The sequence below is a fragment of the Lepus europaeus genome, chromosome 18 (assembly GCF_033115175.1).
Source record: "Lepus europaeus isolate LE1 chromosome 18, mLepTim1.pri, whole genome shotgun sequence".
Taxonomy (NCBI): domain Eukaryota; kingdom Metazoa; phylum Chordata; class Mammalia; order Lagomorpha; family Leporidae; genus Lepus; species Lepus europaeus.
In genome coordinates, this window is record NC_084844.1 from 2085206 (window position 1) to 2098026 (window position 12821).

General features: G+C 63.0%; 1 protein-coding gene across 1 annotated transcript; it reads left to right on the forward strand.

The window, feature by feature from the left end:
• The first annotated feature begins 517 nt into the window (after positions 1-517).
• Positions 518-12598, forward strand: EIF4A3 (eukaryotic translation initiation factor 4A3). The gene is made up of 12 exons (XM_062216063.1): positions 518-751; positions 2375-2447; positions 4463-4529; positions 5165-5227; positions 6126-6258; positions 6569-6649; positions 9094-9235; positions 9507-9645; positions 10343-10458; positions 11639-11746; positions 11841-11968; positions 12422-12598. The coding sequence occupies exons 1-12, from the start codon at positions 583-585 to the stop codon at positions 12436-12438; spliced, it is 1236 nt and encodes a 411-aa protein (XP_062072047.1). The 5' UTR covers positions 518-582; the 3' UTR covers positions 12439-12598.
• Positions 12599-12821: the final 223 nt, after the last annotated feature.

Below are 12821 nucleotides of genomic sequence, written 5' to 3' on the forward strand. Positions count from 1 at the left end.
GGCTCTGGTCATTTTCAGGGACCCCGGGCTGCAAGGTCTCACTCCTCGCCCCGCAAAGAACGGGGCTGCTGGGCGCCCCGCTGTGGCCTACGCGCCTGGGGCCCCGCACCCACGCGGGAGGCGCGGAGGGAGCTCCTGGCTTGGCCGGGGAGAGCCGTCGGATGGAAAAACCTCTCTCGAAAAAACAAAAAAAAAAACAAACAAGGAGGAGGAAGAGGGCTGTGGAGGAGCCGGGCACAGAAGTCGCCAGACTGACGGAGGAAGAGCCGCACTCCGCCGACACAAGCGCAACTCCCAGACCGGCGGCCGCGGCTCCTTTTATAGAGGCTGGGAGGGCCCCGCCCCTCGCAAGATCCCGCGGGAACTGCCTGTCGCGCGAGAGCGGTGGCGCTTCCCCGATCCAGAGCTTTCCTCTCATGTGACCAAAGCCGCCCCGCCCCTCTCGAGGCGCGCCCTCGGCGCACGCGCACGCTCGCCCCGCGCTTGCGCACGCAGGGACGTCACTTCCTGTCGGTGGCGGCGGCCGGGGCCTGCTTCCGCTTTGCGCTGAGGCGCGCTCTCTGCTCTCCGGCAGCTGGAATTATGGCGGCCGCGGCCACGATGGCGAACTCGGGTTCGGCGCGGAAGCGGCTCCTCAAGGAGGAAGACATGACCAAAGTGGAGTTCGAGACCAGCGAGGAGGTGGACGTGACCCCCACGTTCGACACCATGGGCCTGCGGGAGGACTTGCTGCGCGGCATCTACGCCTACGGTGGGCGCCGGGGCCGGGCTGGGGACGGGGCCGGGGACGGGGACGGGGCCGGGGCCGGCTGGAGACGGGGACGGGGCCGGGGGCCGGGGCCGGGCCGGGGACGGGGCCGGGGGCTGGGGATGGGGCCGGGGGCCGGGGACGGGGCCGGGGCCGGGGGCTGGGGGCCGGGGCCGGGGGCTGGGGGCCGGGGCCGGGGGACGGGGCCGGGGCCGGCTGGGGACGGGGCCGGGGGCCGGGGACGGGGCCGGGGGCTGGGGATGGGGCCGGGGACGGGGCCGGGGGCCGGGGCTGGGGATGGGGCCGGGCTGGGGCCGGGGCCGGGGGACGGGGCCGGGGGCTGGGGGCCGGGGCCGGGGCCGGGGCCGGGGGCCGAGCCCGATGGGGCTTCACGGAAGGCGCGGGCGCCGGGGCGCGGAGCAGACAGGTGCGGGGCGGGCGCCGGGGCCTCGCCGCCTCTCCCGCCCGCTTAGCCGGTGCGTTCGGGGCGCAGGCAGAGGCTGGGAGAGGGGGCGGCCCCGTCGGGGCTACGTTTGGGAGGTGATCCTGGGTGCCTGTGGGTTTGTGGGGAGAGGGAGCCCCGGAGGCGCTGGGGTGGGCGTGATGGCCGGGGAGGGGGCCGGGGCCGGGGAGGCGCTGGGGTGGGCGTGATGTCCGGGGAGGCGCTGGGGTGGGCGTGATGGCCGAGGAAGGGTGGGGGGCCGGGGCCAAGGAGGGGGCCGGGGCCCCGGAGGCGCTAGGGTGGGCGTGATGACCAAGGAGGGGGCCGGGGCCGGGCCGGGGAGGCGCTGGGGTGGGCGTGATGGCCGGGGAGGGGGCCGGGGCCGGGGCGGCGCTGGGGTGGGCGTGATGGCCGGGGAGGGGGCTGGGGCCGGGGAGGCGGCCCCGGGGCTCTGCCTGGCCCTGGTCTGACAGCTCTTGGTGTCAGCGTAGCCTAGAAGGGGAAGGGTTTGGGGCAAAGCCTTGCCGCTGGGTGCTGCCGGCAGTGGTCTCCCCGCCGCGTGCCCGCGGTCACCGGAGCTGTCACGGCTGCCCCCGCGCTGGGGGGGGATCGTGCTGCATTTCTGGACGACCCCAGAGTCATCAGAACCCAACTTTTGCCCACAAGACGTTACGTGCGTGTTGGAACGTGCTCTCGGGTCGTCTTCACCCCAGCCGCGTTGCCCGAGAGCGGTTGCCCAGCCGTGGTCGGAGTCTCCAGGCCTGGGTCTCCGTGGACGGCATCTCTGTGGATGGGGCCTGTGCGTGACGTGGACGCCCACGGACCACAGAGCCCTGGAGTGGTTTCCCGTTTTGTAATTGAGAAAGTGGCTGCCCCCGGGGGTGCTGGGTGCTGTGGCTCCGGGCGCAGTCCGTGCGGGATCCAGGGCCACGGCCCCGGGGCTCTGCTGCGTCCCTCCGTCCATCCGTCCATCGGTAAAGCAGGCCGAGGGTGTATCTTGCCGCTTGCTGCTCCGGTGACGGATTGGCTCACTGCGGCGATCACCGTGTTGGTGGAAGAGCCTACCTCGGTCCTCTGTGTTCCGCCCTGTGCTGCCCCTCGGTGGGCGGGCGGGCAGGGCTCGCGGCTGGAACCCCGTGCACCGTGGCGGCAGTGCTGAGCTGTCTGTTCTGTGTTCTCTGCAGGCTTTGAGAAGCCCTCGGCCATCCAGCAGCGCGCCATCAAGCAGATCATTAAAGGGAGAGACGTCATCGCCCAGTGAGTGGGTCGTGTGTGGCGTGGCCGCTGCACGCGGTCAGTGGGACTGGGCGTGGTCAGTGCTGGGGGGACACCGCGCTCAGTGTCTCACTCGGTGCCAGCTCTGCACTTCAGCCTCAGAGCTGGAACTTTTTTCTATTTTTTTCGTACTGTAGAAGCTTCGCTGACCTGTCGGTTACCTGGGAATGTGTTTAGTGCCCTTTTATTTTAATAGCTGTGTACTCCCTGTTGCCTGGCTTTTTTTTTTTTTTTTTTTTAAGATTTATTTGTTTATATGAAAGGCGAGTTATAGAGAGACGGGCAAAGATCCGCTGGTTCACTCTCCAATTGGCCGCAATGGCCAGAGCTGCGCTGATCTGAAGCCAGGAGCTTCCTCTGGGTCTCCCACACAGGTGCAGGAACCCAAGGACTTGGGCCATCTTCTGCTGCTCTCCCAGGCCATAGCAGAGAGCTGGATCGGAAGTGGAGCAGCCAGGACTAGAACCGGCGCCCACATGGGATGCCAACACTGCAGGCCAGGGCCTCAACCCCCTGCGCCACAGCACCGGTCCCCTTTCCAGTTTTTAAAAAGACTCATAAGACACGTCACTTTGGAAAGCAGTTCTAGTCCGAAGTCACGATTATACAAAAGGAAGCCCCCTGTGCCACCTGGAAGACACCTATTGACGTAGACGCTTGTGTGGTCCATTGTCCTGGGTGAGCCTGCCCGTGCCGTCCGCAACACCTGTGGAGATGTAAAGGCTCAGGTGCTGTGCCCGTGTGCACCGTGCTTTGCAGTCCAGCCGGGGTGCAGGGCCGTCTGTGGGAAAGAGGTCGCCCGGGTGCTCCTGGAGCCCTTGGCACCCGCTTGGGGGCTCCGGGACGAGAGAGGTGCCTGCGGCCCCTCTGTGGATCCCACGCACCTCGGTGCGCTTCCTTTTTCTCTTAAAGTTTCTCATCTACTTGAAAGGCAGAGTGACGGGGGGGTGGTGCACTCTCCTCTCTGCTGGTTTACGCACTGTATGCCTCCAGCAGCCAGGGCTGAGCCAGGAACTGGGAACTCCATCCAGGTCTCCCTCGTGGGTGGCAGGGGCAGGAGCACTTGGTCCATCACCTGCTGCCTCCAGGATGCATTAGCGGCCGGGAGCTGACCGGCCTCTCAGACCGACGCAGGGTCAGAGGGAGCGGCCGGGAGCTGACCGGCCTCTCAGACCGACGCAGGGTCAGAGGGAGCGGCCGGGAGCTGACCGGCCTCTCAGACCGACGCAGGGTCAGAGGGAGCGGCCGGGAGCTGACCGGGCTCTCAGACCGACGCAGGGTCAGAGGGAGCGGCCGGGAGCTGACCGGCCTCTCAGACCGACGCAGGGTCAGAGGGAGCGGCCGGGAGCTGACCGGGCTCTCAGACCGACGCAGGGTCAGAGGGAGCGGCCGGGAGCTGACCGGGCTCTCAGACCGACGCAGGGTCAGAGGGAGCGGCCGGGAGCTGACCGGGCTCTCAGACCGACGCAGGGTCAGAGGGAGCGGCCGGGAGCTGACCGGCCTCTCAGACCGACGCAGGGTCAGAGGGAGCGGCCGGGAGCTGACCGGCCTCTCAGACCGACGCAGGGTCAGAGGGAGCGGCCGGGAGCTGACCGGCCTCTCAGACCGACGCAGGGTCAGAGGGAGCGGCCGGGAGCTGACCGGCCTCTCAGACCGACGCAGGGTCAGAGGGAGCGGCCGGGAGCTGACCGGGCTCTCAGACCGACGCAGGGTCAGAGGGAGCGGCCGGGAGCTGACCGGGCTCTCAGACCGACGCAGGGTCAGAGGGAGCGGCCGGGAGCTGACCGGCCTCTCAGACCGACGCAGGGTCAGAGGGAGCGGCCGGGAGCTGACCGGGCTCTCAGACCACGCAGGGTCAGAGGGAGCGGCCGGGAGCTGACCGGGCTCTCAGACCACGCAGGGTCAGAGGGAGCGGCCGGGAGCTGACCGGGCTCTCAGACCGACGCAGGGGTCTACTGCGCTCTCAACGCTTGCCGCGTCTGTGTCTCCGTGTCCAGGTCTCAGTCCGGCACAGGCAAGACGGCCACCTTCAGTATATCCGTGCTCCAGTGCTTGGACATTCAGGTAATTTGAAACTTAAGACCACTGCTTCTTCTTTTTTCTTTCTTTCTTTTTCTTTTTTAAAGGTTTATTTATTTGAAAGAGTGAGGCAGAGAGAGAGAGGTCTTCCATCCGCTGGTTCACCCCCCAAATGGTTCCAGCAGCTGAAGCTGAGCCGATCTGCACCCAGGAGCCAGGCTTCTTCCAGGTCTCCCTCGCAGGTGCAGGGGCCCAAGGACTTGGGCCGTCCTCCACTGCCTTCCCGGGCCATAGCAGAGAGCTGGCCTGGAAGAGGAGCAACCGGGACTAGAACTGGTGCCCATACGGGATGCCAGCACTGCAGGTGGAGTCTTAGCCCCCTGTGCCCCAGTGCCAGCCCCAAAGAGAATCTTAATGCACAAAATACCGTCATGCATTCCTTTGGCGTCTGTTTGTTTGTTTGTTTGTTTTTTTGGTTCTTACCTGAACATGGCCGAACAGGTAGGTCACAGTATTGCTGGATTTGTAGTTCAGATGGCGTTGAGATTGGCTTCCCTCTGGTCGGAGTCAGAGGTGGGTTCATACAAGGTAGCGTGCAGCACAGCTGGCGTGGGTGTGGGCTGCGCAGTCTGCCGTGGAGATGCTGAGGACGGCTGTCTGCTGACGCGTTCTTCCACCAGGTCCGGGAAACGCAAGCTTTGATCTTGGCGCCAACCAGGGAGTTAGCTGTGCAGATTCAGAAGGTGAGACGGTGACTGACAGACTGGCGGGCGGGAGTTGCGTTGATTGGCATGATCTGATCTCATTTTTTCATTTCCTCAAAAAATTATTTGCCTGATTCGTATCATTTTGCCATAAATCATCTGTTCTATGAGTTACTGGACAGAATCAAATCATCATTTGTTATATGGGTGGCTGCTTAGAATCAGGTAATTTCTAGGATAGGCTGTGTGTTTTCCGGAGGTTTTTGTGGCCTTGTAAATGTTAATTTTGTTTTTAAGATTTATTTATTTTACTTGAAAGTCAAAGTTACAGAGAGGCAGAGAGAAAGTCTTCCACCTGCTGGTTCACTCCGCAAATGGCCGCGATGGCTGGAGCTGGGCTGATCCAAAGCCATGAGCCAGAAGCTTCTTCCGGGTCTGCTACGTGCGTGCAGGGCCCCAAGCACTTGGGCCATCTTCCATTGCTTTCCCAGGCCACAGCAGAGAGCTGGATGGGAAGTGGAGCAACTAGGACTTGAACTGGCGCCATTATGGGATGGCAGCACTGCAGGTGGTGGCTTTACCCGCTATGCCACAGCATTGGCCCCATAAATATTTTTTAACTAAAAAACTACCTTAATAGTAAAGTGTTTTATACTTACATATCATATATATTTTGGAAGGATGGACAGTAACGTTCGGGGTAGGTAGGATTATGCGTTTTATCTGTTTCCCACTCTAGTTAATATGTGTTGATTTCCTAATAAGAAACAGGGAAGATTAACTTCATTTTGGTGGAAAGAGCAGAGAAGGTTTTGTGGCTCTAGGGCATAGGTGGTAGCTGGTGGTCATTGTGGCCTGGGGTACAAGGGCCCTCCTTGCTGTGGCTGATGTGTGGCCCCCTCCTTGCCATGGCTGACGTGGCCCCGTGCCGCCCCAGGGCCTGCTGGCGCTCGGGGACTACATGAACGTGCAGTGCCACGCCTGCATCGGGGGCACCAACGTGGGCGAGGACATCCGCAAGCTGGATTATGGGCAGCACGTGGTTGCCGGCACGCCGGGGCGCGTCTTCGGTGAGTGCTGGAGCGGTGTGGGGGTTTGTCGCCGTGCTGCATGGGGGGTCTTTGCCCTGGGTCTCCCCTGGGGTATGGGGAAGGTGCCTGAGATGCCGTGAGGGGTTGGCCTGGCCAGCACTGCCCTGTGGTCCCAGGTCTGACCGCCCCACGCTGGTCAGGCCAGCACTGCCCTGTGGTCCCAGGTCTGACCGCCCCACGCTGGCCGGGCCAGCACTGCCCTGTGGTCCCAGGTCTGACCGCCCCACGCTGGCCGGGTCAGCACTGCCCTGTGGTCCCAGGTCTGACCGCCCCACATCTGGTCTCTTAGACATGATTCGTCGCAGAAGCTTAAGGACGCGTGCCATCAAGATGCTGGTGTTGGACGAGGCTGACGAGATGCTGAACAAGGGTACGAGGGGCACAAGGGTGTCTTTGCTGCTGACTGTGAGAGAGTAACGTGCAGCTGACGCGAGTGTGGGGGAGCAGCTGGCGTGGGGTCGGGCACGAGCGGGGGTTTTCGTGCTGCGGTTTGTCTGCCTGATCCCCAGCAGCACAGGAGCGTTTCAGGTCAGGTTGCCCGGCCCTCTCGTGGCTGTGGTGGGCCGCGTGGAATTGAGCTGCTGCTCACGCGGGTGGGGAGGGTGCGGAGGTGTGTGGCCGTCTATAAAGCCTTAGCTTGCTCTCCTGGCCACTGCACTGAGGGTGACTGTTCCTGCTGAGCCCTCGCTCCACACAGACGTGGGGCTGGCGGTGTGGCGCCGTGGTTGGGCTCACTCCCTAAATGGCTGCAACAACTGGAGTCAGGAACTTCTCCCAGGTCTCCCGTGGGTGCAAGAGCCCAAGCAGTTGGGGCCGTCTATTGCTGCTTTCCCAAGCACATTAGCAGGGAGCTGGACCAGAAGTAGAGCAGCTGGGACTTGAACTGGTGCCCATATGGGATGTTGGTGCCAAAGGCAGTGGTTTTACTTGCCATGCCACAGGCCTGCCCTGGGACACAGGCATCTTAACCACGAGGCAAAAGCCCCATTGCGGGGGTGGGCTTAATCCATGTCGGGTATGGCACCTGGCGACAGTCTGGACTCTAAAGTTGGTGGGTGGTTGCCAGGTGGGGGCACAAGCGTACCAGGAATGGAGGAGGGGTGGCGTTTCTGTGGGGGGAGGGGAAGTCACTGGCTGTGGCTGGAGCCGAGTGCGGGTGGGAGATGGGCCGGGAGTAGGGGCAGTGAGGGTCAGTGGTGGTCTGTTGGGTTTCAGAGCAGAGGGCCTGGTGCAGGGCGGTCTTGGCAGGCAGGTTGCAGGAGACGCTTCAGTGGCCTCCGCTGTGTGCCAGTGGGGGCCTGGGGGATGCGAGGGTCAGACCAGAGGAAGGCCAGGCTCGAGGGACGACGGACAGGGAGAAGGGCTCAGTGCATTTTCTGTTGCTGGAGTGAGTCTCTGAGGCTAGGTGCTTTCAAAGGAGACTTGGTTTGAAGTTACATTTGTTTATTTAAAAGACAGAACGACAGAGTGTTGAGTGTGCACTTTGTCCACTCGCTCGCTCCCCAAGTGGCCGCAACAGCCCGGTCTGGGCCCGGCTGGAGTCAGGAGCCCGGAGCTCCATCTGAGTCTCCCGTGTGGGTGGCAGGGACTCGGGCGCTTGAGCCGTCGTTTGCTGTCTCTCAGGCCATTAGCAGGAAGCCGATGGACGCAGAGGGCCAGGACCCAGAACCGGCCTCGGGCAGGCGCCGTGGGGGTCCTAGCAGCGACTCAGCCAGCTGTGCCACGGGTGTGCCCCGTGTGCAGAACTGTGTGAGAACACCTCAGGAAGTTGTAGGAGGGCAGAGCTGTTTCTTTTAGGGCAGCAGAGTCTTGAGGTCCACGCGCTGGCTCCCATAGGACACGCCTCCGCGAGCTGTTGGAGAGTGCTCACATGCCGGCTGTCTGCCTTCATCACACCGCGCTCATCTTTGGGTTTTGTTTCCATGGACTTTGGGAGAACCTGCGTGTACTTTCAGGCTTTCCGTCTGCTATAATGAAGGACTGGTGAGGGCAGGTTTCCCTTAGGACGGGGACTGGAACGCGGTGACAGCGGTCACGGAACTGAGCAGACCCCTGGGCGTCCCTCGTGCTCCCTGGGAGCCTCTCGGTCCCCTGGCTCTGGCTTGGCAGTCCGCGCCCAGGGCTGGAGCTCTCTGGCCCTGAAGCCACGCCCCCGTCTGTCCAGGCCTGCTCCGCAGCTCCCTGGTGTCTGGGTGCCTCTTGTCTGGCCCTGAAGCCCCGCCCCCGTCTGCTGGGCCTGCTCTGCAGCTCCCTGGTGTCTGGGAGGCCCCTTGTACTCCTCCTGTCCCTCGGGACAGAGGTTCTGAAAGTGAGGTCACCTGGGAGCTTGTTGGGGTGCACATTCCTGGGCTCTGTGTTCTGATCCGTGCAGTGAGAACCTCAATCTGTTGCCGCACACCCCCCGCCCCGGTCCTGTGCAGCCCACGGGCACCTCGCACACTTGCCTCCCTACCTGGCCCTGCCCGGGCTTAGCCGAGGCTGCTGTGTGGGACCCGTGGCCTGGCCGTGTTCTTAATTGGGGGATTTTGTGTAGAAGTCCCGATCTGTGGATTCTCTTTGCAACACTGGACGCAGGCCTCACCGTGCAGCAGCAGGTGGGGTGGGCCACAGCCGCCCTGGGGGCTGAGCTGGTGGGGGACTTGGAAGCCTTTCTGGTGGGGTGGGGTCCCTGCCCCCAGAGCACTTCAGATTGCAGAAGCCCAGCGGGAAACCTGGGGCAGGGTGGGCGAGGGCAGCGTGTGGCTCCGGCCTGTCGTGCAGCTCTGCCTCGAGCTGGCTGCCGAGGTTGACGCTGATTCTGGGTCTGGTCCGCAGGTTTCAAAGAGCAGATTTACGACGTGTACAGGTACCTGCCTCCAGCCACACAGGTGGTTCTCATCAGTGCCACGCTGCCGCACGAGATCCTGGAGATGACCAACAAGTTCATGACAGACCCCATCCGCATCCTGGTGAAACGGTGCGCGCTCCTGCAGCCCCCCCGCCGCCTGCTCATGCCCGAAGGCTTAGACCGCTGGCGTCTCTTGAGTTACCTTGTGTGAAAAGGCAGCTCTTACAGCTCATCTCCCTTGGACGCCGTTCGGCTGTCCGTGTGTCTTGCTGAGGATTGCATGTGCGGTCCCGCAGTTGTTGGCTGTTCGGACAGATGCAGAGCCTGGGGGCGCGGGGCACAGGTGAGGCGCTGTGGCCGGCAGGAGCGCCGAGTAACAGGCCGTGTCTTTGTCCCCCAGTGATGAATTGACTCTGGAAGGCATCAAACAGTTCTTTGTGGCGGTGGAAAGGGAGGAGTGGAAGTTTGACACCCTCTGTGACCTCTACGACACGCTGACCATCACCCAGGCGGTCATCTTCTGTAACACCAAGAGGAAGGTAGCACCTCCACTTCTGTGTGGCCTCGCCGGGGACGGAGGCCTTGCTCTGCAGAGCCTGGCCGAGGCCCTGCACTGGGCGCCCCGTGCACTGTTGGGCCTTGTGGGATGTGGTTCCGATGCAGGAGCAGCTGGAGAGGATTTGTAATGAACACATCGCGGTGAAAGTTCATTAACAGGAAATGCTGCTGCCAGTCCCAGCCCTAGGGATTCAGATTCCAGTGGTTTAAGGTGGGACCCTGGCCCGGTACTGCTCATCCCTGGGGGATGCGGCCGGCCGGCAGACTGGCAGCTTCGCAGCTTTCCGGACAGGAGGGAGGGGCTGAGGTTTCAGATGGGAGTCAGACGTGGCCTCCACACCCCGAGAGTCGTGTATGGAGTAGTGCGTTAAGAGGATGTTCTAAGTGAGCTGGCGTTTACTGGGCAGCACACGAAGGGTGCTGAGAGCAGCGGCATTGTGGGCACGGCCCCGTGTCACCAGCTGAGGCGTGTGGACGTTGGGCAGTGACCTGAACCAGCTACGGTGGCTCCCGTCACTTGGTGACACATCTTAGGCACACTGTCGCATGTGTGGTCCGTGGTCGGCCCCAGCGCCGTCGGGTGGTGTGTGACTGTTCAAGTCCTCGAAACGAAGTGCTGAGTCCACGTTGCTGGTTCGGCTCCGAGCTTCAGGCAGCCTGTGCTGGTGTGGCTTGCAGGTTGACTGGCTGACGGAGAAGATGCGGGAAGCCAACTTCACCGTGTCCTCCATGCACGGAGACATGCCGCAGAAAGAGCGGGAGTCCATCATGAAGGAGTTCCGCTCTGGCGCCAGGTCGGTGAGCTGCTGGCCCCGTACTGGGCGCCCCCGTCCCTCGTCACTGCTTCTGTGTGACCTCGTTCCGTGCTGGGGGACGACCAGGCTGTGTCAGCCCTGTGACCTCTCTTCACCCCTGAGTGGACACGTGGTGTGGGGGATGCACACCCGTGCTGAACAGACATGGGCGGCTCCTCTGCATCCTTTTTTCCCCAGAGTTACAGACAGGGAGAGACAGAGAGAGGTCTTCCGTCTGCTGGTTCACTCCCCAAATGGCCACAACAGCCAGAGCTGGGCCGACCCGAAGCCAGGAGCTTCTGGGTCTCCCATGAGAGTGCAGGGGCCCAAGGACTTGGGCCGTCTTCTGCTGCTTTTCCAGGCCACAGCAGAGAGCTGGATCAGAAGAGGAGCTGCCTGGACTAGAACTGGCGCCCACGTGGGCTGCCTCCTCCTGTGGCGCTGGCTTAGCTACTGTGCCACAGCTCCAGCCCCCTTATCCTTTTTCTGACTGTGTGGTCAGTCTGGAGTGGGGGAGCCCTGACTCTTGGGCGGTCTGTGGTCTTGCTGTCCCTGTCCCGAGCCCGTGGGCAGCGATGCGTTCCGTCTGGAGAAGGCGTCCCCCTGCGCCTGCCGGCTCTGCCTGCGGCCGGCTCTGCCCCTCCCCCACGTCCTCTCGGTGCTCGGCTCCAGGTGTCTCCTGCATCAGCAGGGTGTGGGCTCTGCTTTCCCTTTGGTCTGATTGGGAGAATGCTCCCCCCCCGCCCCGGTCCAGCCCTCACGCCCACCACGCGGCAGGACTGAGGCCGTAGCCGGGAGCTGGGTCAGTGCAGGTCTCCAGGGCGGGTGGCAGGAACGTTACCCGAGCGTCCCCTCCGCCTCTCAGGAAAGCAGTCAGGAGCCGGAGCCGAGCGCTCAGAGGTGGGAGTGGGCGCCTCGACCACCAGGCCACCCCTGCCCCACCTCGGTGTCCACTAAACACTCCTGCTTGTCTCCATCTTGTTAGAGGGCCAGGTGCAGAGAGAGAGGCCTTCCATCTGCTGGCTGCACTCTCTAGGGGTGCTCGTGACCCCCCGTCCCCCCTCCTTCACATCCCCCCATCGTGTTCCCCATGTCCCCCCTGTGTCCACCTCATCCCCCTGGTGTGTCCCCCCCCCCCAGCCCCTTCACCCCCCTCACTGCCGTGCGCCTTCTCCTGCAGCCGAGTGCTCATCTCCACAGACGTGTGGGCGCGGGGCCTGGACGTCCCTCAGGTGTCCCTCATCATTAACTACGACCTCCCCAACAACAGAGAGCTGTACATCCACAGGTAGGCCCCGCCCGGGAGCCCCGCCCCTGCCTCCCCCCCCCCCGCCTCCCCCCCCCCGCCCTGTGCTGTACTGAAGTGACTTTGGTCCTTGAAGGATTGGGAGGTCAGGGCGCTATGGCCGCAAGGGCGTGGCCATCAACTTCGTGAAGAACGACGACATCCGCATCCTGCGGGACATCGAGCAGTACTACTCCACGCAGATCGACGAGATGCCCATGAACGGTGCGTGTGTGTGTACATGTGTGTGTACATGTGTGTGTCGGGCAGTACTACATGCAGATCAACGAGATGCCCACGAATGGTGCGTGTGTGTACACGTGTGTACGTGTGTGTGTCGGGCAGTACTACTCCACGCAGATTGACGAGATGCCCATGAACGGTGCGTGTGTGTGTGTACACGTGTGTACATGTGTGTGTCGGGCAGTGCTACATGCAGATCGACAAGATGCCCATGAACGGTGTGTGTGTGTGTACACGTGTGTACATGTGTGTGTCGGGCGGTACTACACACAGATTGACGAGATGCCCATGAACGGTGTGTGCGCCATGCGTGTGCCTGTGCCTGTGCCTGTATGTGGGGTATCTGTGTGTGTGTGTGTGTGTGGGGGGGTGTATGCCTGCGTGCAGCCCGGGGCCCTGCGCCCTGCTCAGCTCTGCCTGTGTCTCCCCCTGCAGTTGCCGATCTGATCTGAGGGCGCTGGAACCGTCTACCTGCCTGGGCAGAGCGAGGGGTCGACGCGAACGCCTGGCGAGGCCCCGCCCCGGGGGCCTCTGGGGGAGTCGCCGTCTTTTCTTAGCCACGTGTAAATAATGCATTGTTCTCAGCCTTTTTCATTAAACGTTGGAAACTTCGCCCGCTGGGTTCTGTGTCTGTGTCAAGGTGCCGCCAACCTTTCTAGGAACCGGCCAGGTCATTTAGCTCAGGCCGCTGAGGTCTGTGGTGGACACGGTGACGCTGCCCGGCTTCCTGTGCACCTGCTCAGCAGTGCTTCTCGCCCGTGGCTCCGCCCCTGGTTCGTGGATGGATTTCTGCTGGGGGGCCGGGGCGTCGGGGTGGGCGAGCAGTGCAGGCTTG

Coding starts and splice junctions, on each gene's coding strand:
- EIF4A3 (XM_062216063.1), top strand. CDS start 583: ATGGCGGCCGCGGCCACGATGGCGAACTCGGGTTCGGCGCGGAAGCGG. Junction 6,259..6,568: donor CACGCCGGGGCGCGTCTTCG/GTGAGTGCTGGA, acceptor CTGGTCTCTTAG/ACATGATTCGTCGCAGAAGC. Junction 6,650..9,093: donor TGACGAGATGCTGAACAAGG/GTACGAGGGGCA, acceptor TCTGGTCCGCAG/GTTTCAAAGAGCAGATTTAC.